The following is a 22474-nucleotide window of genomic DNA, read 5'->3' on the forward strand; positions in this document are numbered from 1 at the left end:
ATCCCAAATCCTAAAATCTGAAATCTAAAATGCCAGAGTGCAAAACGTTTTGGAATTAGAGCATTTCAGTTTTCAGATTTGGGATGTTCAACCTGTACCACAGATTGGGTGACTCAAAGTAACAAATTTATTCTCTCAAGGTTTTGGAGGCTAGGACTTAATGTAACACAGAAACTCTTTCATGTTTCTGTGAATCTTCCTTTGCCTCTCCTAGCTTCTGGTGGTAGCCATCAGTCCTTGACATTCCTTAGCTTACAGCTGCATAACTCCGATGTCTGCCTCTGTATTCACATGGTATTCTTCCTGGCTCTGTCTCTTTAAAGACACCAGTCATATTGTACTAAAGGCCTATTATCCTCCAATGTAACATCCAATTAAATCTGCCCATAGAGTAACATTTTGTGGTACTGGGGTTAAGACTTCAACTTATCTTTTTGGGGGAACAATTCAGCCCGTAACAAACAATAAGAAAATCAAGTTAATTGTATTGTATTTAGAACAGGGGTTGGCAAACTATAGCCCATAAGCCAAATCCAGCTGCGGCCATTTTTGTAAATAAAATTGCATGGGAATATAGCTATGCCCACTTAATATTTACATATTGTGTATGGCTGCTTTTGCACTTTAATAATGGAGTTAACTAATTGCAAGAGAGAACTTAAAGCCCGTGAAGCCTGAAATATTTATTATCTGGCCCTTTATAGAAAATGTTTGCTAGCCTGTTTTAGAAGGTGTTAAGTGTTGTAGGAAAAAAACAAACAAACAGGAAAGGGGTGTAGGCAACACAGGGTGGTTAGGGAAGATCTCTATGAGGAGGTGAATTTGAGCAAAGGCTACAAGGAATTATTCCATATATATTAATATTTACTTAGGAAGATGTTCACTATATAGTGTTAAGTGAAAAACGTTATAAAACATTTCTCACTTAATATGATTTCATCTTTGTAAAATAGGAAAGTGTATATTTATACAATATAAAGTTATATAATACATGTACAGAAAATTTTGCAAGAATATCCACCAAAATGTTCATAGTGGTTATCTCTTGGTGGGATTATAGTGCACTTTCACATGGCATTTTTTCAATTTCTTTTCATTAGACATTTAAAAAATATTTTTATAAATTTAATTCCTTATGTGTTTTAAGTTATATCAAAGACTTAATGTGTATGAAACAATAATGGAAGATTCAACTCCTTGCCTAAGTTTCAAGTTACTTCAAAGAGGAGCACTAGTACTTAAGCTAGAATTCAAGTGAACAAATCTTAAAATGAATTTTTATCTCTGGTTACATAGAATAGTTGTTAGCAGGCTTAATTTAGTGCTAGTAGAAGAAAAAAGATGTGATTGTTAAAGAACTCCTTCTGTCATAAATGTTCCTTTCATGTTTCTGTGACATTACATAGACATCAGGGAAGTTTGCATTAGGTGTGGGTGAGCCAATAATGTTTGTAAGTATATATCAAATCATAGCAGTATGGCTGGGCGTGGTGGCTTATATCTGTAATCCCAACACTTTGGGAGGCCGAGATGGTCACATCCGCTTGAGCTCAGCCTGGGCAACATGGCAAAACACTATCTCTACTAAAAATTAAAAAATTAGCTAAGCATGATGGTGCCACGTATAGTCCCAGCTACTTGGGAGGCTGAGGTGGGAGAATTACCTGAGCCCAGGAAGTTGAAGCTGCAGTCAGCTGTGATTGTGCTACTGCACTGGAGCCTGGGTGATGGGAGTGAGACACTGTCTCAAAAAAAAAAAAAAGCACTAGGATATTTGAATACTCTTATACAAGTGTTTATGGGTTTATTTTATTCTGAAGCTCAGAACATATCTAAAGTGGGATACTTACTGCAAACCCGAAAGCCTAAGAGCAGACGGGGATTTTAAAAGTATACATATTATGTAATAAAATTATCAAAGCCAGCCTTCTGAACAAGACTCTCCTCTCTTTACAGTGAAACCCAATGGAAAAAGCATGACATTTAGAAGCAGAAGACTTAGCTTCAAATCCCTACTCCTTTACTTAGTGATTTTGTGATTTGGGTAAGTAATTGGTCTTGTCTGAATTTTTTATTTTTTGTTTTGTAAAGTTCCAATAAATAATCCCTGCCCTACTCACCTAATTCTTTAGGATATTAGAAGACTAAAGTAAAATAATTTATTTGAAAACATTTTGTGTAATATAAAATAGTATCTTAGTGTTAATTGTTATGAACTCATAATTGATACTAATGGAAGAGAACAGAATGTGGATAATTGGATAATTTAAAAACTAATAATTAGTTAATTTAGTGTAGGTATTACCAATTTCTGGCAATTCATTCACAGTAACACTGTACCGTGAAAGATATATAGAAATTTTCTTCATCTTGATCCCCACTCAACTTACTCATTCAACAAGCATTATTTGGCCTTTCTATTTGGCAATTTTAGTTCATATACTATTCTACAATTGTAATAGTAATGTTACCATAGTAATAAAGTTTATATTGACATACAATGTAATTTTCACCTGCAATGTAAATCTAAGTATATTCATGCTTTTTATTTCATCCTTAGGTTAAGTTAGAAAATGAAAAAAAAAATCACAATCCATAGGTGACAAAAATAATTTATAAGGTTTTATAAAAACCATTAAATATTTATCAATTGTAACTCTACTGCTTTTTCTCCCACTTGAGAAAATATATGGAAATGAAACGCGAATGAACAACTATAGGGATAATCTTGAATTTGTTCTATTTTAAGTAAATCATTTATAAACTCTGTTTCTCTAACATTAAAAGTAGCGATACTTGTTATACATCGTCTAGCTCCTTTCTGCACACTACCATGTTATATCACCATAGTTGAGGAATATTACAGCATTTGGTTTTCAGAAATAATCTTTCCTGTATTTATGGTTACTAGTTAGGTTTTGGCTTCATAGAAGCTTCTCAAATAACCTGCAGATTTCAAGGAAGGATAGTGTATACAATGTATGGTTATAATATATGCCTAGAAAACTCTGCAAGAGGTGAGGCAATAGTGCTATTAATAGAATTTTAAATTAAGTATTGGTGTCAACAGAAGGAAAGGAGGGAAAAAGTAAGCAAAGTACTGTCAATTCTGTCTTTTTTTTTTTTTTTTTTTTTTTTTTTTTTTTTGAGATGAAGTCGCACTCTGTCGCCCAGGCTGGAGTGCAGTGGCGTGATCTTGGCTTACTGCAACCTCCACCTCCTAGGTTCAAGTGATTCTCCTGCCTCAGCCTCCTGAGTAGCTAGGACTACAGACACACGCCACCGTACCCGGCTAATTTTTGTATTTTTATTACAGACGGGGTTTCACCATATTGGTTAGGCTGGTCCTGAACTCCTGACCTTGTGATCCGCCTGCCTCGGCCTCCCAAAGTGCTGGGATTACAGGCATGAGCCACTGCACGCGGCCATAATTCTATCAATTTTTAAACAAGCCCCAAGTGAAGTTAACTGTATTGCATAAAATATTTTATATAGTGTTACTGTGTCTTCATCTCTTAGGTTTGGACTATGAAATCAAGTCCCATAATAGATGTTTCTTCATCACCTCTCCATGACAATCTTTTAAAAATTAGGAAAGATTACTTTCTAAATGTGAAATGTGAAATCTACCTTTGCCTAGTTCCCTTTACTTGTGTTCCATGGTACTACTCAAACAAATCTAATTGCTTTGAAGTAATCATAAATTCTTCATGGACCTCTTGTTCTGGAGCAGCTTTGTTGCAAGAATATAGTACATTTGGTTTAGCACAGTGGCTCGCACCTGTAATCCCAACACTTCAGGTGGCCAAAGAAGGAGGATCACTTTAGGCCAGGAGTTTGGGACCTGCCTGGGCAACATAGTAAGACCCCCGTCTTTACAGAAAATTTTTTTAAAAATTAGCTGGGCATGCTGGCAAGCTGTTACATGATTAGGGAATGCATAAAATCAAGTTAGTATGTATATTTAATAAAACAATATTGTGTTCCAAGTGTAGAACTAGGAAGCCATTTCTCAAGAAGAGTTAATAGTTTTATTTAGAAGAAAAAAATTACACATTAAGTATTTTGTCTTTAATAATTTTAGCTTTTCTTTTAGGTTCAGAGAGTACATGTGCAGCTTACATGAGTATATTGTGTGATGCTGAGGTTTGGAGTACGATTGAACTGTCACCCAGTTAGTGAGCATAGTACCCAATAGTTTCAACATTAAGTATTTATTTATTTTATTTATTTTTTGAGACAGAGTTTCACTCTGTTGCCCAGGCTGGAGTGCAGTGGCGCCATCTCTGTTTACTGCAACCTCCGCTTCCCGGGTTCAAGCGATTCTCCTGCCTCAGCCTCCCAAGTAGCTAGGATTATAGGCGCCCGCCCAGCTAAATTTTGTATTTTCAGTAGAGACGGGGTTCACCATGTAGGCCAGGCTGGTCTAGAACTCCTGACCTCAGATGATCCACCCATCTCGGCCTCCCCAAAGGCTGGGATTACAGGCGCGAGCCACTGCACCTAGCCAACATTAAGTATTTTTTAATTTAAATTTATTTTTTGCATAAGTACTAAAGATTCACATGGTCAACATTCGAAGGCTGCAGAGTATATGGTGGAAAGTCTCCCTCCCACCCTGATCTCTCAAATACCCTGTCACAGCCAGTATTTGAACTTTTATCCTCCTAGAGATAGTGTATGCATATATAAAGAAACGAATGTGTGTTTTGTTTTCTTGTGTGTTATTTTGCCCGCAAATAACAGCATATGCATTGTTCTGTACCTTAACAATGTAACAGTGTATTTTAGATAACTTTATGTTTCTGTACATATAGAGCGTCCTCTTTTTTTTTTTTTTTTTGAGATGGAGTCTCGCGCTGTCACCCAGGCTGGAGTGCAGTGGCCGGATCTCAGCTCACTGCAAGCTCCGCCTCCCGGGTTCACGCCATTCTCCTGCCTCAGCCTCCCGAGTAGCTGGGACTACAGGCGCCCGCCACCTCGCCCGGCTAGTTTTTTGTATTTTTTAGTAGAGACGGGGTTTCACCGTGTTAACCAGGATGGTCTCGATCTCCCGACCTCGTGATCCGCCCGTCTCGGCCTCCCAAAGTGCTGGGATTACAGGCTTGAGCCACCGCGCCCCAAGTATTTACATTTACTTGGTTTTGGTATACCATAATTTAGTGTCCCATCATAATTAGGTTTTTTCAGTCTTTTACTATTAAAAACAATGCAGTGAATAACTTTGTACCTGTGTTATTTTATTCATATCTATAGGATAAAGTAGAATCATTAGATTCAAATGTGTGTGTTTTAATTTTGATTCATACTGCCAAACTGGCTCTCTGCCTTGTTTGGGTAGAGCTTTTTTCTTTGTTTTTAAGTGAAGTCTAATTTACAAACAACAAAACTGACAGTTTTTAAAGTGCACAATGTATTGGGAAGCCTATGCCAATTTACACTATAACCTGTAGTGTGTAACAATACTTTTATTGCTTAGTTTCATAACACCCTGTTGATACCTTTTGGGTTTTTATATTTTACCAACAATAATATGTAAGAATGGTATTGGGATGATTTTTGATTTGTTTACCTTTTTTTACATACTGTAAAATAGAACTCATAAGTGTACAGCTCAGTGAGTTTATCACTGTCCAGATCAAGATAAAGACCATGGTCGGTACCCAGAATGTCCCCTTTTATAAAAATACACTTCCTCACGAAAACAACGGCTCTGACCTCTCACCAAACATGGTAGACTTTTGCCTCTTTTTGAACTTCTATAAAATAAATCATGCAGAGCATACTTTCTTGCCTTTTTCTCTTTTTAAATTTTTTTGTAGAGTCAGGGTCTCACTATTTTGTTCAGACTGGCCTCAAACTCCTTGCCTCAAGCAGTCCTTCCCCCCAGCCTCCCAAAGTTCTGATAATATAGGTGTGGGCCACTGCGTCCAGCCTGTCTGATTTCTTTCATTCTGTATTATATGTGCGATTCATCCATGATGCATGTATCTGTTACTCTTTTTCATTGCTGTGATTCATTTACTTGAATATACCGTAATTCGTCCTAGTGTTTAAATAGATATTTGGTTGATTTTATTTTTCATCTATTTTGAATAAAACTTCTGTAAACATTCTTGTACATGTCTTTGGAGGTATTAAGCACTCATTTCTTTTGGCTCTACCGTATCTGGGCAGATTTTGTTTGTTTTTAAGGTCTAATTTATAAACAATAAAATTCACCATTTTTTAGTTACAACTTGATAGGAAACCCACGAGTCTAACATTTCTGCATTCCTTATCAGCAAAAACCCTGATGGCTGCCTTTTTTCTGAACTTTGTTTTGAGACGGAGTCTTGCTCTGTTGCCTAGGCTGGAGTTCAGTGGCGTGACCTCAGCTCAGTGTAACCTCCGCCTCCTGGGTTCAAGCAGTTCTCTGCCTCAGCCTCCTAAGGAGCTGGGATTACAACCACGCCTGGCTAATTTTTGTATTTTTAGTAGAGACGGGGTTTCACCATGTTGGTCAGGCTGGTCTTGAACTCCTGACCTCGTGATCCACCTGCCTCAGCCTCCTAAAGCGCTGAGATTATAGGCGTGAGCCACCATGCCCGGCCAACTTAACCTTTTAAAGAATGTTGGAAGGTAGACTCTCAGAGCCATGAAGCAAAGGACAGGTTTACTTACAGTCTTCAAAGATAGAGATAATGTCTCTCTCTAGAGTAAACGGCAGATATGCTTCCTGCACATTTTTCAAGTCTGGGGTTACTTAAGGTCTGTCTGTCTTTCCTGTGAAATAGCCTGTTCAGGTGTCATCTGACTTCACAACACCCTGTGGCAGTTGGGACTCAAGCAGCTGGCACAAGAAAATGCTGATACTCTGACTACTGTTATGAGTAATACAGTCCTTTGTCTCTGACTCAAAAATGTCATGCCTTTTGCCAGTATCCATGACACTGTGGTAGGCTGATTTGTTAGCTTGAAAGAAAGGTAAAATCTCAGTGCCTTTGAAATAGTTGACACAGGATTCAGTGAATTTTGACAAATGTAGTCTTTTTTTTTAAAATAGAGTCTCTCTTTGTTGCCCAGGCTGGAGTGCAGTGGTGCGATCTCAGCTCACTGCAGCCTCTGCCTCCCAGGTTCAAGCAGTTCTTCTGCCTCAAGCCTCATGAGTAGCTGGGACTACAGGCATACACTACCACACCTGGCTCATTTGTGTGTGTGTGTGTGTGTGTGTGTGTGTGTGTGAGAGAGAGAGAGACAGGAGTCTTGCTCTGTTGCCCACACTGGAGTCCAGTGGCGTGATCTAGGTTTACTGAAACCTCTGCTTCACGGGTTCAAACGATTCTCCTGCCTCAGCCTCCTGAGTAGCTGGCATCACAGACAACTGCCACCATGCCCAGCTAATTTTTGTATTTTTAATAGAGACGGGGTTTCACCATGTTGGCCAGGCTGGTCTTGAACTGCCGACCTCAAGTGATCTGCCCACCTCTGCCTCCCAAAGTGCTGGGATTACAGGCGTGAGCCCCTGCTCCCTGCCAAATGTATAGAGTCTTATAGTTACCACCACAATCAAGTCATAGACTATTTTTATCACTCCAGATTTCCTTTATGCCCCTTTACATGTGCCGCCTCTACCTCAGCCCTAGGCAACCCTGGATCTGCTTTCTGTCACCTTAGTTTTGCCGTATCAAGAATTTCCGAGGCACAGTGGCACAATGACTCATGCCTGTAATCCTAGCACTTTGGGAGGCCGAGGCAGGAGGGTCACTCGAGCCCAGGAGTTTGAGACAGCCTGGGCAACATAGTAAGACCCCCATCTCTTAAAAAAAAAAAAAGAATTTCCTGTAAATAGAGTTATACAATATATAGCCTGTTGTATCTGGCTTCGTTTATTCAGTGTAATGCTTTTGAGATTCATTTATACTACTGCGTCTATCACTAGTTCATACTCTTTTTTTTGTTTGTTTGCTGATTAGTATTCTATGCCTCTACCACTGTTTGGATGTGTGTTTATACATTCAGCATTTGGTGGGCATTTGGATTGTTTCCAGTTTGCGACTTAAGAATAAAGCTGCCGTGAACATTTGAGTATAAGTCTTGGTGTGGGCATATGTTTTTATTTTGGGGAGTACACTCTTTGGAGTGGAAATACCAAGTCTTATGGTGTGCTTTTAACTAGGTAACAAACTACCAAATTGTTTACCAGAGTGTCTATATCATTTTGCATTCCTATCTGAATAGTTACAATTTTTAATCTCTCATTTTGAGTGAGGTTGAAAGTATCTTTTCGTATGCTTGATTTACTTGTATTTCCTTTTCTATAAACTATTCAAATCTTTTTGCCTGTTGTTCTATTAGGTGATAGAATTTTTTAGTGATTTGTAGGCATTCTTTATATATCAGGGAAAATTTTTGACTGTGCTATGAATTACAGACTTCTTTTTCCATTTGTCAGGTATCTTTTAAGGAGACATATTATGGTGAGTTTTGCCATGTAGAAATTTGTCACTCTGAAGTTCTTAACCTCACAGTTATTTACTAATACAGGACTTCACATAAGAAACAAGATATCTCTTTTAATTAACCTTAAAGTATAGATTATGTTTTCTAGCAGTATTTTCCGTAGCCATAACTTCAGTGGGAATAAAGAAAAATAATGTGAAGACAAGTTTTCTACATTCGCGTAAGAATGTTACCACCTTTTAGAAACATAGCTACAGCATGGAAACGAGATTGTGTCTTAAATTATGTGTATATAAGAGAAAGAACATTAAAAGTAATATTACATGTGTCTGTTGCAGAAATATCCGCACAAGATGTTGACGTTGCAGACTTGGGTAGTGCAAGCCTTGTTTATTTTTCTCACCACTGAATCAATAGGTAAGGTTCATGAAATACCCTATCTTCTAACTTCACAAATTAGGTATATATATTTTTATATTATTATATAATTAAGCTTATGTTTAATTATTATGTTCATATATTCTAGGATAATCGAGAGAATAATATCTTAAATTGATTTTAATAAAAATATTCTCAATAATGTTTTTGTATAATTTGAGTTGTTAACAGTCATTCAGTAATCTTAAATGCTGTATATCAATACTAATAACTTTAAAATGGGGAAGGAAAAAAGTGTGTGGGTTGTTCTGTTTTTCAGTAAACAGGAGAAAATTAGTTAAATCTTATTAAATTTTACATCATTCATACTACATGCTCTTTAAGTATTGAAGGGCTGCTTTCTTGCGTCTCTTAAGTCCTCGTCCCCAAACTACAGTTACCCAGATATCCAGTCATTCTATAGGATCTGGCTTTTAACCCTGTGCATGCTGATTACCCTACTGATTCTTCACTTAGTTGCCTGTATTACATTTAAAATAGAATACTGGCTGGGCATGGTGGCTTACACCTGTAATCCCAGAACTTAGGGAGGCATAGGCAGGAAAATAACTTGAGTCCAGGAATTCAAGACCGGCTTGGGCAACAAAGCAAGGCCCCATCTCTTTTTTTTTTTTTTAAATTAGCCAAGTGTTAGTCCATTTTCAAACTGCTATAAAGAAAGACCTGAGACTGGGTAATTTATAAAGAAAAGGTTTAATTGACTCACAGTTCTGCAGGCTGTACAGGAAGCATGGTGGCATCTGCTTCTGGGAGGCTTTGGGAAGTAGCCAATCATGGCAGAAGGCAAAGGGGTAGTGAGGCATCTCACATGGCGAGAACAGGAGGAAGAGAGAGAGAAAGGGAAGGTGCTACACACTTTTAAATGACCAGAGCTCACAAGAACTCATTCCTCATCCACAATCTCGAGGCAGTATCAAGTGAGAAATCCACCCCTATGATTTAATCACCTCTCTACCAGGCCCCACCTCCAACGCTGGGAATTATGATATGACATGAGATTTGGGTGGGGGCACAGATTCAAACCATGTCACGCCTCTAGTCCCAACTACTCTGGAGGCTGAGCCAGGAGAATCATGAGCCCTGGACCTCGAGGTCACAGTGAGCCATGGTCATGCCATTGCACTCTATCCTGGGTAACAGAGCAAGACCCTGTCTCGTGAAAAATACTTACCTGTACGTGTGTGTGTGTGTGTGTGTGTATATATATAAATAATACTATTCCAGCTCTCCCCCTTACTAGCTATAGGACCTTGGTCAGTCATTTTCTGTGCCTCAATTTCCTGATCTATGAAATGGTGATAATAATGGTCACTACCTCCTAGGATTATTAGTGAGGGTTCAAGAAGTTAATATAGAGGCCAGGCATGGTGGCTCATGCCAGTAATCCAAGCACTTTGGGAGGCCGAGTTGGGTGGATCATTTGAGGTTAGGAGTTCAAGACTAGCCTTGCCAACACGGTGAAACCCCATATCTACTAAAAATACAAAAATTAGCCAGGCGGTAGTGGCACATGCCTGTAATCCCAGATACTCAGGAGGCTGAAACAGGAGAATCGCTTGAGCCTGGGAGGTGGAGGTTGCCGTGAGCCAAGATCGCACCACTGCACTCCAGTCTGGGTGACAGTGAAACCCTGTCTCAAAAAAAAAAAAAAAAAAAAAAAAAAAAAAATTCTGGGCTTGGTAGCACATGCCTGAAAGTCTCAGCTACTTGGGAGGCTGAGGTGGGAGAGTCACTTGAACCCAGGAGGCAGAGGTTGCAGTGTGTGGAGATTGTGCCACTGCACTCCAGTCTGGGTGGCATAGTGAGACCCTGTCTCAAAAAACAACTAAAAATAAGTTAATATAGAGGAAACGTGGACAGTGCTTGGCCTACAATAAGCATTATAAAAATGATAGTTACTGCATATTTATTATAAAGGTTATTGTTGTCTTTGAATAAAAGGTTCTTTATGAAAAAAATAAATGTAATATACCAAAACCAGTCTGACTACAGTGGCTTTCATACTTACTTTGATGTGAACATCATTTTTGTAAAGTTATGTAACTATGTGGTAGCTGAGATATACCCTTGTTTCATGTTAAGCTAATGATCAGTGAAAATTCTCAGGTGGTTTTTACATGAGTTACTCTTAAACTAGTTCTCCCTCACCCTATGTATGTTTCTTATTACCTAAATAGGGTATATTTCCTCGGTTGCTAATTTCATTTTATAAGTTTTAGCCTGTTGTTCTACTCTTTCAACATAGTTTTGAATCCCAACATTTTCATCTGAAGTGTCAGCAGCTGTTTTTAGTCCTGTCCTCTGCTAATTTGATAAGCACGTGTGTCTATCTTTTCCCAAGTTGTGGATTAAAATGTTGAAAATAACAGGACTGCATTAGTTACCTGTTGGTCCCTCACAAATACTCCAAATCTTCAAGGCTTAAAATGATAATAATATCTCTCATGGTTTGTGTAGGACAGGACTATAGATAGGCAGGCACAATCAGACTTATTCGTCTTTGTTGTACAATGTCTGGGGCCTCAGCTGCAATATTCAAACTGGGAGCTGGAGTCATCTGCAGACTCCTTCGCTTATATATCTGTTGTTGATGGTATCTGCAGGCTGAGGGCTTTGCTGGGGCCATTGTCCAAAACACCATACGTGGCCTCTTTTTATGGCCTTGGCTTTCTTACAATGTGTGACTGGGTTCTAAAGGCAGATATCCCAGGAGAGAGAAAGAAAGCTAATTGGAGTCTGTATTCTTTTAATGATCTAGCCTCTGAAGTCTCATAGCGCACTCCATTGGCTGGAGTGAACACAAGGCACCCATACAGATCTGATGTGGTTGGGGAAATGCAGTCCCCACCTCTTCATGAAAAGAGTATGCGTGACATTGTAAGAAGAATATGTGGGATGGGATAAATATGTAGGTGTGGCCATTCTTAAAATACAGTCTTCTCCAAGAATTGAGGGCATGCACTTCAGCATATTCTACTTAAGACTACCCTCTGATTGACTTTTTTCTTAGTCAATATTTTTATATATGAGTAATCAAATATAAATATGAGTATGAACCTATAAAAGTAGCAAAATAGTAATATCTTAATGTTCATTGTAATATCAGTTACAGTATATTCTTTTTCCTTTTTTTTCTTTTTTCTCTTTTTTTTTTTTGAGATGGAATCTTGTTTTGTCGCCCAGGCTGGAGTGCAGTGGTGCAATCTCAGCTCACTGCAGCCTCCGCCCCCCCAGGTTCAAGCAATTCTCCTGCCTCAGCCCCCTGAGTAGCTAGGATTACAGGTGCGGGTCACCACACCCGGGTAACTTTTGTATTTTTAGTAGAGACGGGGTTTCACCACGTTGATCAGGCTGGTCTAGAACTTCTTACCTCAGGTGATCCGTCCACCTCGGCCTCCCAAAGTGCTGGGATTAGAGATGTGAGCCACTGCGTCCAACTCAGTTATAGTGTATTCTAATTCACACTTCTTCATCTTGCCCTATAAACATTCAAAATAACTTTGTCAGATACCTTTCTTAATTAAAATACTTTCTTTTTACAATTTAATCTCAGCCTGGTAGCCCTATAAAATGGAATTAATTTGGCATGGGATGGTTTTAGTGAAGCTGTGTCTCACTTTGAAAAACGGAACATTTGCCCTTGTTTTTTTTTTTTTTTGAGATGGAGTCTCACTCTGTCACTCTGGCTGGAGTGCAGTGGTGTGATCTTGGCTCACTGCAAGCTCCGCCTTCTGGGTTCATGCCATTCTCCTGCCTCAGCCTCCCAAGTAGCTGAGACTACAAGTGCCCACCACAACGCCTGGCTAATTTTTTGTATTTTCAGTAGAGACGGGGTTTCACCGTGTTAGCCGCAATGGCCTTGACCTCCTGACCTCGTGATCTGCCTGCCTCGGTCTCCCAAAGTGCTGGGATTACAGGTGTGAGCCACCGTGCCCAACCCATTTGCCCATTTTTAATATTTCTCTTATTCTGTGTGTAAAAATTAATCATATTGAGTCTCTAATTATATCTTATGTTTTTAGTACTCTAGAGTATATTTTATATTTAACGTCCCTATAATTACTTTAAAGAAAGTTTAACAAGTGATTTTGCCAAAGAATAAAGTGATGTCTAGGGAGTTGTAAGTTCTGACCCAGTATCACAGAGTAACTTAGTAGAGATTCTCCACTAGATGAAGGACCATACTATTGGAAACTGAGAGTAATATATGCACTAAGATTTACAGTAGACATGTATAAATAACAGCAAGATGATATAAACAGGCCACATTATAAGTTTGAAACAAAGAAATACACATTCCAGCTCTGGGTTTTACCAGCTTTATGAGAGGTCCTGGGATTCCATTTGGGGATACAATTTTGACTGCAAAAACTGTTTTTAATTTTTCCTGGGCTCACTGCAGCCTTGACCTCCTGGGCTCAAGCAATCCTCCTGCCTCAGCACCCAACCCTCACCCCCAAGTAGCTGGGACTACAGCCATGTGCACCATGCCTGGCTAATACTTGTATTTTTTTTGTAGAGATGGGGTTTTGCCATGTTGCCCAGGCTAGTAATTTTTAATCTCAAAAAAACTTCATGGGTAACTACCCAGGAACCCTACAGCAAATAGGATTCATTGAGGAAAGCCACCTTAAAATTGTGGACATTGAAGCTAGAGAAAAAGAATGAAACCATGTCAAATAGTTGGAACTTTTGTCTTGATAATAGGTAGGCACTAAATAATTTAAAGTAGAAAAATGTCATAATTATTTTAGAACAGTAACCATGACAATAGTATGTAAGATAAACTGGAAGGAGGTCAGACTGATATAATACAGTGCCCTGTGCTTCAGCAGTCAAAGTAGCATTGGAAAGAAGAGGTTGGATGCTTATTAAGCATATAGAACCAACAAAGTGCAATATTGTTAAGTTGGAGGTTAGAGGAGGCTGATGAGAGATGTTGGAAGATGACTACAGAGTATCTGGCCTAGATGTCTGGATGGGAGTGGTAGTGTTAGCAGAGGCAGAGAAATAAAAATAAAAAATAGTAAGTTTGAAAAGATTATAATACATATAGTTTTGGACAGGCTTATTTAAAAATAGCTATGGGATAGCTCAGGTAGATATATGTCTAATGGGCTGTTGAAGATATATGTCTAATGGGCATGGGGGTTTAGTGCTTACAGATGGGGATTGAGATGTCATCAACGTGGAGTAGGTGATAGGTAAAGTGTATAGTTGTGTTTAATTTTTTTTTTACCTGATGTGATTCTTTGTGTTTTGTTTGCTTTGTTTTATTTTCTTTTTTGAGACTGGGTCTCACTCTTGTCTCCCAGGCTGGAGTGCAGTGGCATGATCTCAGCTCACTGCAACCTCCACTTCCCAGGTTCAAGTGATTCTCATGCCTCAGCCTCCCAAGCAGCTGGGATTACGGGTGCCCACCCCGACACTCGGCTAATTTTTGTATTTTTAGTAGAGATGGCGTTTTACCATGTTGGTCAGGCTGATTCTTTGTTTTTAAATAGGGGATCTCATCCCATGCATTTATTTTCACTCTGTTGTCCAGGGTGGAGTGCAGTGGCTCACTACAACCTTGACCCCTTGGCTTCACACCATCATCCCACTTCATCCTCCCGAATAGCTGGGGCTATAGGCGTGCACCACCATACTCTTCTATTTTTTTTTTATTTTTAGTACAGATGGCGTCTCCCTATGTTGCCCAGGCTGGTTTCAAACTCCTGAACTCAAGCGATCCTCTTGCCTCGGCCTCCCAAAAGTACTGAGATTATAGACGTAAACCACCACACCCGGGCCCATGCATTTATTCTTAAAACTAAACTATTTGGCCATCTTGTTCTATTCTTCCTGTTTTGTATTGGTCCCTTGCTATTTCCTTTGTTGTCTGAGTTTTGATGTGTGGACAATGTATACTGTCGGTCTGTGACCCCCAACTGTACTCCACAATAGCATTCAGGACTGTAGAGGAGACTACCACTGCCTGTTTTCTGGAGAGCTCAGTTTAGACCTGGGGTCTAAATGGAGGGACAGGATAGGTTGTGGGGCAAGTATGAATAATGCTGCAGGCAGTCTGTGTTTCTTAAAGAAATAGTTTATACCATGAGCTATAAAGCATGGGTTTTTCTTAATTCAGCTCTATTATCCTTATAATTTTTGTATTTCTTTACAAACTCAGGCATTAAATTCTAACCATATTAATTTTCAGTTGTATATCGTCTTTTTCTGTGTCTTTAGGGATATTTTAGTGAAGGTTGAGGGACTGACTCTATATTGAGTGCTACCAGCTAGATAATCATTTTGTACCAGAAAAATTCAGTCCATTTATATATTTTCTATTGTTCCTTTTTAGGTGAACTTCTAGATCCATGTGGTTATATCAGTCCTGAATCTCCAGTTGTACAACTTCATTCTAATTTCACTGCAGTTTGTGTGCTGAAGGAAAAATGTATGGATTATTTTCATGTAAATGCTAATTACATTGTCTGGAAAACAAACCATTTTACTATTCCTAAGGAGCAATATACTATCATAAACAGAACAGCCTCCAGTGTCACCTTTACAGATATATCTTCATTAAATATTCAGCTCACTTGCAACATCCTTACATTTGGACAGCTTGAACAGAATGTTTATGGAATCACAATAATTTCAGGCTGTAAGTTTTGTTTTTGTCTTATTTCAGACTTTGTCATGACTATTGAACTGCATCTTTAATGTTGTCCTTTCCTCTTTATAAAATGTAGTAATTGTGGACTTAGTGACTTGGACATGTTTGGTTTTTAAAAAATAAGCTTAGAAGTAGGAACTACAAGTCTCCTGTCTTTCCTGAAAGTGAAGCAGTTTCAGTTTACTAGAGAAATATTTGACATGAGACCCCCCACCACAAGAAAGTATTGTTGAATTGACGTAATGATGGTAATTCTCAGTATCCCTTAATTGCTGAGAAAATGCACATGTAAAGCAGCTACCTGAAGAAAGTGAACAAATACTGGAGTAAATCCTTTTTTTCTTTTTTTCTTTTTTTTTTTTTTTGGTGACAGTCTCACTCTGTCACCCAAGCTGGAGTGCAGTAGTGTGATCTCAGCTCACTGCAACCTCCACCTCCCAGGTTCAAGCAATCCTCCTGCCTCAGCCTCCCAAGTAGCTGGGACTACAGGCATGAGCCACCACGCCTGGCTAATTTTTCATATTTTTAGTAGAGATGGGGTTTCGCCATGTTGGCCAGGCTGGTCTCAAACTCCTGACCTCAGGTGATCCACCTGCCTCAGACTCCCAAAGTGCTGAGATTACAGGCGTGAGCCACTGTGCCTGGCCTTGGAGTAACAAAGTAAACAAAATAAACTTACTGTGATCCAAAAGTGGGTTATCTAATTTGTGGATCACCCAGACTTGACTGTTTTGGCATTTGCTTTTCTTCCAGCAGAGTTTGGGAAAGCAATAAGAAGAGAAATACAAATGAATCATTTTGACTTCTACTTAATTGCCTCTTACAAACATGTAAATATTACTTTTAAAAATACACTTAATGGAGAAATCAGTTGATATTTTTTCCAGTTATAAATGAAAGTTGATTTTACGTAGAAAATTAATGTGAAGCAAACCAGTTGATGACAGTTAGGATGGATGTATATGTATTACTACCTAAAAAGAAGTGTAAGAGTTGGGATAGAAAAGAAATTTTCATCAACCTTTCGTTGTGTTCATACTTTCTGCTTGGGTTTGATTTTTTTCATCTAATCTAGATGACAAATGCCTTGGGTAGTATATAAATTGCATAATATTTGTGGATACAAAGCTTTCTGAAAGATGTTAATTAATCCCTTTTAGTGCCTCCAGAAAAACCTAAAAATTTGAGTTGCATTGTGAATGAGGGAAAGAAAATGAGGTGTGAGTGGAATCGTGGAAGGGAAACACACTTGGAGACAAACTTCACTTTAAAATCTGAATGGTATGTTATTTTAAATTTGTTTCATGTTAGATTTATTAAGTTAGTAATTTTTGCTGGAATTTTTATTTTACCAAGTAATAATATTAAATGCTATTTTAAAACATTTAAATTTTTATTTTGTAACATTTCAAATAAATCTAAAAGAAGAGGCCAGGCGCGGTGGCTCACATCTGTAATCCCCAAGGCATGGTGGCTCACGCCTGTAATACCAGCACTTTGGGAGGCTGAGGCGGGCAGATCACTTGAGGTCAGGAGTTCAAGACCAGCCTGGCCAACAGGGCAAAACCCCATCTCTACCAGAAATACAAAAATTAGCCAGGTATGGTGGTAGGTTCCTGTATTCCCAGTGACTCAGAGGTTGAGGCAGGAGAATCACTTGAATCCAGGAGGTGGAGGTTGCACTGAGCCAAGATCACGCCACTATAGTACAGCCTGGGTAACAGAATGAGACTTCATCTCTAAATATACAAACAGATAAATAAAGTAGAAAGAATAGCATAATAAATACCCATACGTACCCATCATTCAGCTTCAACACTGGTCAGCTCATGACCAGTCTTATTTCAAAGGTACTCTTTGCCCATATTGTCTTGAAGAGAGAATCGCAGACATATCATATCATTTCATCCAAAAATACTTCAGTACACATCTCTAAAAGATAAGGACATTTTAAAAAAAGTGTAACAACATACCATTGTTACACTCAAATATAAAATATTACATTTTCAGTTAGTGTTGATTTCCCCCATTGTTTCATTTCATAAATATGTGTATATGTGAATTTATGTCATGTGTCTCTTAAACTATAGGTTCTATTCTTTTTCCTTACAATTCAGTTGTTAAACTGTTATACATTGTATATTGTTTAACATATTCCCTTGTCTTTTTTTTTTTTTTTTTTTTGAAATGGAGTCTTGCTGTGTTACCCAGGCTGGAGTATAGTGGCGTGATCTCCGCTCAGTGCAACCTCAGCTTCCCAGGTTCAAACAATTCTCCTGCCTCAGCCTCCTGAGTAGCGTGTGCCACCATGCCCAGCTAACTTTTTTTTTGTATTTTTAATGGAGACGGGTTTCACCATGTTGTTCAGGCTGGTCTCGAACTTCTGACCTTGTGATCTGACCGCCTCCGCCTCCCAAAGTGTTGGGATTACAGACGTGGCCACCACACCTGACCCCCTTGTCTTTTTCTTTCCAAAAAATTGCTGTTAGATCTACAAATTTCATCAGATTTGGGTTTGATTTTTTTCCCCCCCCAAAAAAATATTTTGTAGGAGTGATATGTACTTCTATCAGGAATGACCAGATAATGTTTCACTGTTTTTCTTTTTTCTGATATTAAGATTGAGCAGTGGTTTTGGGTGTTGTCAGCCTTATTCCTTTATTTTACTAAGTTTCCCATTTGTTTTTTCCAAGCAGATAAACTGAAAGAATTTTACAGTGAACACTCTTGCATACCCATCACCTAGATTCTACAATTAACATTTTACTGTATTTGCTTTATCACCTATTTATCTGTGCATCCTTCTCTCCATCTCTCAATCGATCTCTTTTTTATGTATTTCATAGTGAGTTGCAGTCATTAATATACCTCATTCTTAATCACTTCGGTATTTACATGAACTAGAGTTCAGTATAGTTTTCAGATAAAGTTTACATGTAGTGAAAACACAGATCTTAGTGTGTCATTCAGTGAGTTTTGACAAGTACAGACACCTGTGTAACTCAAATCAGTATCAAGACATAGAACATTACTAACACACCCAGAAAGTTCCCTCCTGCTCCTTCCCAGCCAGTCTCAGCAACTGCCCCACCCCATGAGCAACTACCTGTCTGATATTCTTCACCATAGATTATTTTTTCCTGCTACAGAATGTTTCATATAAATGGGATCATATAGTATATACTCTTTTGTGAAAAGTTTTATAACTCAACAGAATGTTTCCAAAATTTAACCATATTATTTTCCCACTAGTATTTACCTTACAGCTTTGAGCAGTCATCCTGATTATAATTTGTATGTAAATTACAAAACTGTGGTATTCTGTGTTTTGTTTGTTTTAGCTGAAATACTTAAAGAGAAACTTGCCTTTATCAGCTGTGGTTTACCCTGAAGTACAGTTCAGCTAAGAGAAGCAAGATAGGTTTAATATTTTTCGTTAATTACCAGTTTTATAATTAGTTAATTACCTAGTATCCTCCAAAGGTACCAAAGGTAGATAATGCGGGCTTTTCTTTCTCATTATGAATTTATATTTAAACATATTTGTTGTGTTTTAATTCATTATGGATTGTCGCATCTTTGATCAGTGGCACGTTATTCAAATTGGCTTGTTCATCCTTTTTTTTTTTTTTCTGAGACAGAGTTTTGCTGTTTTGACCAGACTCTAGTGAAGTGGCGTGATCTTGGCTCACTGCCTCCCAAGTGGCTGGGTTTATAGGCACCCACCACCACTTAACACAACTTCCTTAGCCTTTAATAGCTCTCTGATACAACATGCTTCTTTACAGGCTCATCTTATGTATTTCCTCACCCAGACCTGGAATCAACCTTTTCCCAAAACTCTCTGGTTTCATTTAGTGTGAAATAATATTTATAGATTACAATCTGGGTGCTACAGGAATTCATCGCTACTGGTTTGTCATAGTTTTTAGATTTTTTTCAGTCAAAAGAGTTAGGACATGTTTTGTGATATGAGATATAATACAGCTTTTAAAAATATGAATTCATACTGATATTTTCAGTTTAAAATTAGGACTATAGGTTTTTACATAATTACATTCACCTGACATCTACATCTTCTTTCTTATGAACTGAAAAACATAGTTCACAACAACGCTAACATAATTATTAATTTGCTTTAACCTATGGTTAATACAGCAGCTGCAGAATAATAACACCAGTATTAGCACCAACAAAATGATTACTAAGAATGATTTTAAGACTGTTTTTCTCTATGAAGGATGTGTAGTAGTCAAATTACTGTGTTTTAATGTTACTTGAATAGTTCCTTTCTATGTGGTTATACTACATCCTCAGTACACAAGTTCTTACGTTTCATTTTGCTTTTGATTTTTAGGAATTTTTCTTAATAATTATATAAAACAATCCAAAAAGTCAAATATATTAATAGTATTAAGACATGTTCAGAAAAGTCTATATTCTATTCCTGAATCCTCTGCCTTATTTCCTTCTTCTCCTTAGAGGCTGACTGTTTTTCTTTTGGTTCAATTTGGGGTTTGGTTTATCCTTCTATTTTTAAAAAGAGTGTTATACATAAATATTTTTAATTGAGGCATAATTTATATAATTAAAAATAAATATAGTAATATTGCTTGGAACTTTCCATAGTGATAGAAATCAGAAAGTAGTTGCCTAAGTTTGACTAGAAAGAGGCCAAGAGACTTTAGCTCTCAGACTAAAGGCGCAGGGGTGATAGAAATTCTTACCCCTAACCTCCTGTCACCTAGCATATTGTGCTTAAAGAAATTTCTGGTACAGTAAGGGTTCTGTTTTAGGAAAAAGAAAAAACAGCACTAGGATCACAAGGAAATAATTTTTGGAGAGGAATCAGTGGGGATGGAGCCTAAAATTTTAAAGCACAATATTTTTAGACTACAAATTTGAAAATTTTATGTCTTAAGATATAGATCAAAGTCAATTTTAAAGAAAGGTTAATTTTTAAGAAATTTTGTTAGTGATCAACAATTTATTGCAAAGTTTGCGACAACAATCTAAGTCTCTCATCAAATTCTTTGCAAGTAGTTTTTTTCACTCTGATTTTTTCAGATGTGTTTTTAATGACTGATTCTTCAATTTTTTTGTATTTAGGGCAACACACAAGTTTGCTGATTGCAAAGCAAAACGTGACACCCCCACCTCATGCACTGTTGATTATTCTACTGTGTATTTTGTCAACATTGAAGTCTGGGTAGAAGCAGAGAATGCCCTTGGGAAGGTTACATCAGATCATATCAATTTTGATCCTGTATATAAAGGTAGTTATAAACCTGAATTTGAGAGTTTATTTGACACTGTAGTAGTTTATAAATTAAAGTAGTTTTTATATTTAGATTTTTTTAGATTTTAATGTAGATTTTTAGATTTTAATGTAGTTTTTAGATTTTAAATTTTAGATTTTAATTAATGTAGATTTTAGATTTTAATTAATGTAGAAACAAGCATTTATTTATCTTAGTGATTTTTATGAAGTAATTTTATCAATAATATCAAATAGAATTGGGAAAAAGAAAAATATCCATAATCCAACCACACTTAACAGCTGTTTTCACTTTGAATATTTTCTGTTCTCAAACATCTTACACCATTGTAATTACAGTATGTATGTTCCATTTTTATTCTCTTTTTTAAAAATTTGATATCATAGGTATTTGTCTTTTGACATATGAACCTGAAGAGATTAACAAATGTAGTAAACTAACAAGGAAAACTAAAGATTCCTTGGAAGTCTTTTTTGTTTCCATTATAAGGTATATAGCATAGCATAATTTTCAGAGAATTTAGTTCATTTGGTAAGGATAAACGAATATTGTAAAATAAAGGAAGGACAATATAAAGAGTATATTTGAGTTTCTATATGAAATTGTAAAACATAGTAAACCTTAGGATTTATTTTATTTTTCAGTGAAGCCCAATCCGCCACATAATTTATCAGTGATCAACTCAGAGGAACTGTCTAGTATCTTAAAATTGACATGGACCAACCCAAGTATTAAGAGTGTTATAAGACTAAAATATAACATTCAATATAGGACCAAAGATGCCTCAACTTGGAGCCAGGTAAATTGAAAGTTACTGTTTGTTCAAATAGTCCTTCTTTCAGCCCTCTAATCTTAAAAAGGTTCAGTCATTTTCTAAATGTCTTTAAGTTTCTGGTTATGTGAAATATTTTGCTTGACACCTCTTCTGGGTCTTTATTTCAAACAAGGGGAATCAGGAAGATATCCAGATAGAAAATACAGCTTTGCTAAATACAGTAGCCTTTAAGTAAAACATGAAAATGATATAGGGTGATAGGAAATGGCTTTTCTTTTTTTTCTTCTAGAGACAAGGTGTCCATTTGCCCAGGCCGCTGGCTCACTGCAATTTCAAACTTGAGCTTAAGTGATCCTCCTTCCTTAGTCTCACTACAGGTGTGCACCACCACACCTGGCTTTTTAAAATTATTATTATATTTTTGTGGAGATGGAGTCTCACCATGTTGCCCAGGATGGTCTCAAACTGCTAGCCTTAAGCGATTATCCTACCTTGGCCTCCCAAAGTGCTGGGGTTACAGATTGAGCTACCACTACCAGCCTAGAAATGGCATTTTTGATATGAGATACAAACAATACAAGTAATAAGAAGCAAGTTAAGTGGAGGAGCAAAAATAAAGAGATTATAAGGATAAGGTAGCTAGTGTAGGGATTGGTGTGCTGTAGTTCACCAAAATCAGCCTGTGACTTGTTTTTGTAAATAAAGTTTTATTGGAACACAGCCACACTCATTTCTTTACATATTGTCTCTATTTTTATTCTACAGTGGAATTGTTGAGTAGTTACAAAGAGACTGTCTGGCCCACAAGCCTAAAATATTAGTAAATATTTTATCTACCTTTTTATAGAAAGTTTGTTAACCACTGAGGTAGAGGAA

General features: G+C 37.5%; 1 protein-coding gene across 1 annotated transcript in view; it reads left to right on the forward strand.

Moving 5' to 3' along the window:
* Positions 1-22474, forward strand: part of IL6ST (interleukin 6 cytokine family signal transducer) — a 58507-nt gene that overhangs the window by 10036 nt on the left and 25997 nt on the right. Inside the window, exons 2-7 of the mRNA XM_050795574.1 lie at positions 1957-2044; positions 8781-8859; positions 15227-15532; positions 16705-16825; positions 20654-20820; positions 21468-21622. Coding sequence (XP_050651531.1) covers positions 8796-8859; positions 15227-15532; positions 16705-16825; positions 20654-20820; positions 21468-21622 — 813 coding nt within the window. The 5' untranslated portion in view covers positions 1957-2044; positions 8781-8795. The remainder of the gene's footprint in view (positions 1-1956; positions 2045-8780; positions 8860-15226; positions 15533-16704; positions 16826-20653; positions 20821-21467; positions 21623-22474) is intronic.

Source organism: Macaca thibetana, chromosome 6 (genome assembly GCF_024542745.1).
Source record: "Macaca thibetana thibetana isolate TM-01 chromosome 6, ASM2454274v1, whole genome shotgun sequence".
NCBI lineage: Eukaryota > Metazoa > Chordata > Mammalia > Primates > Cercopithecidae > Macaca > Macaca thibetana.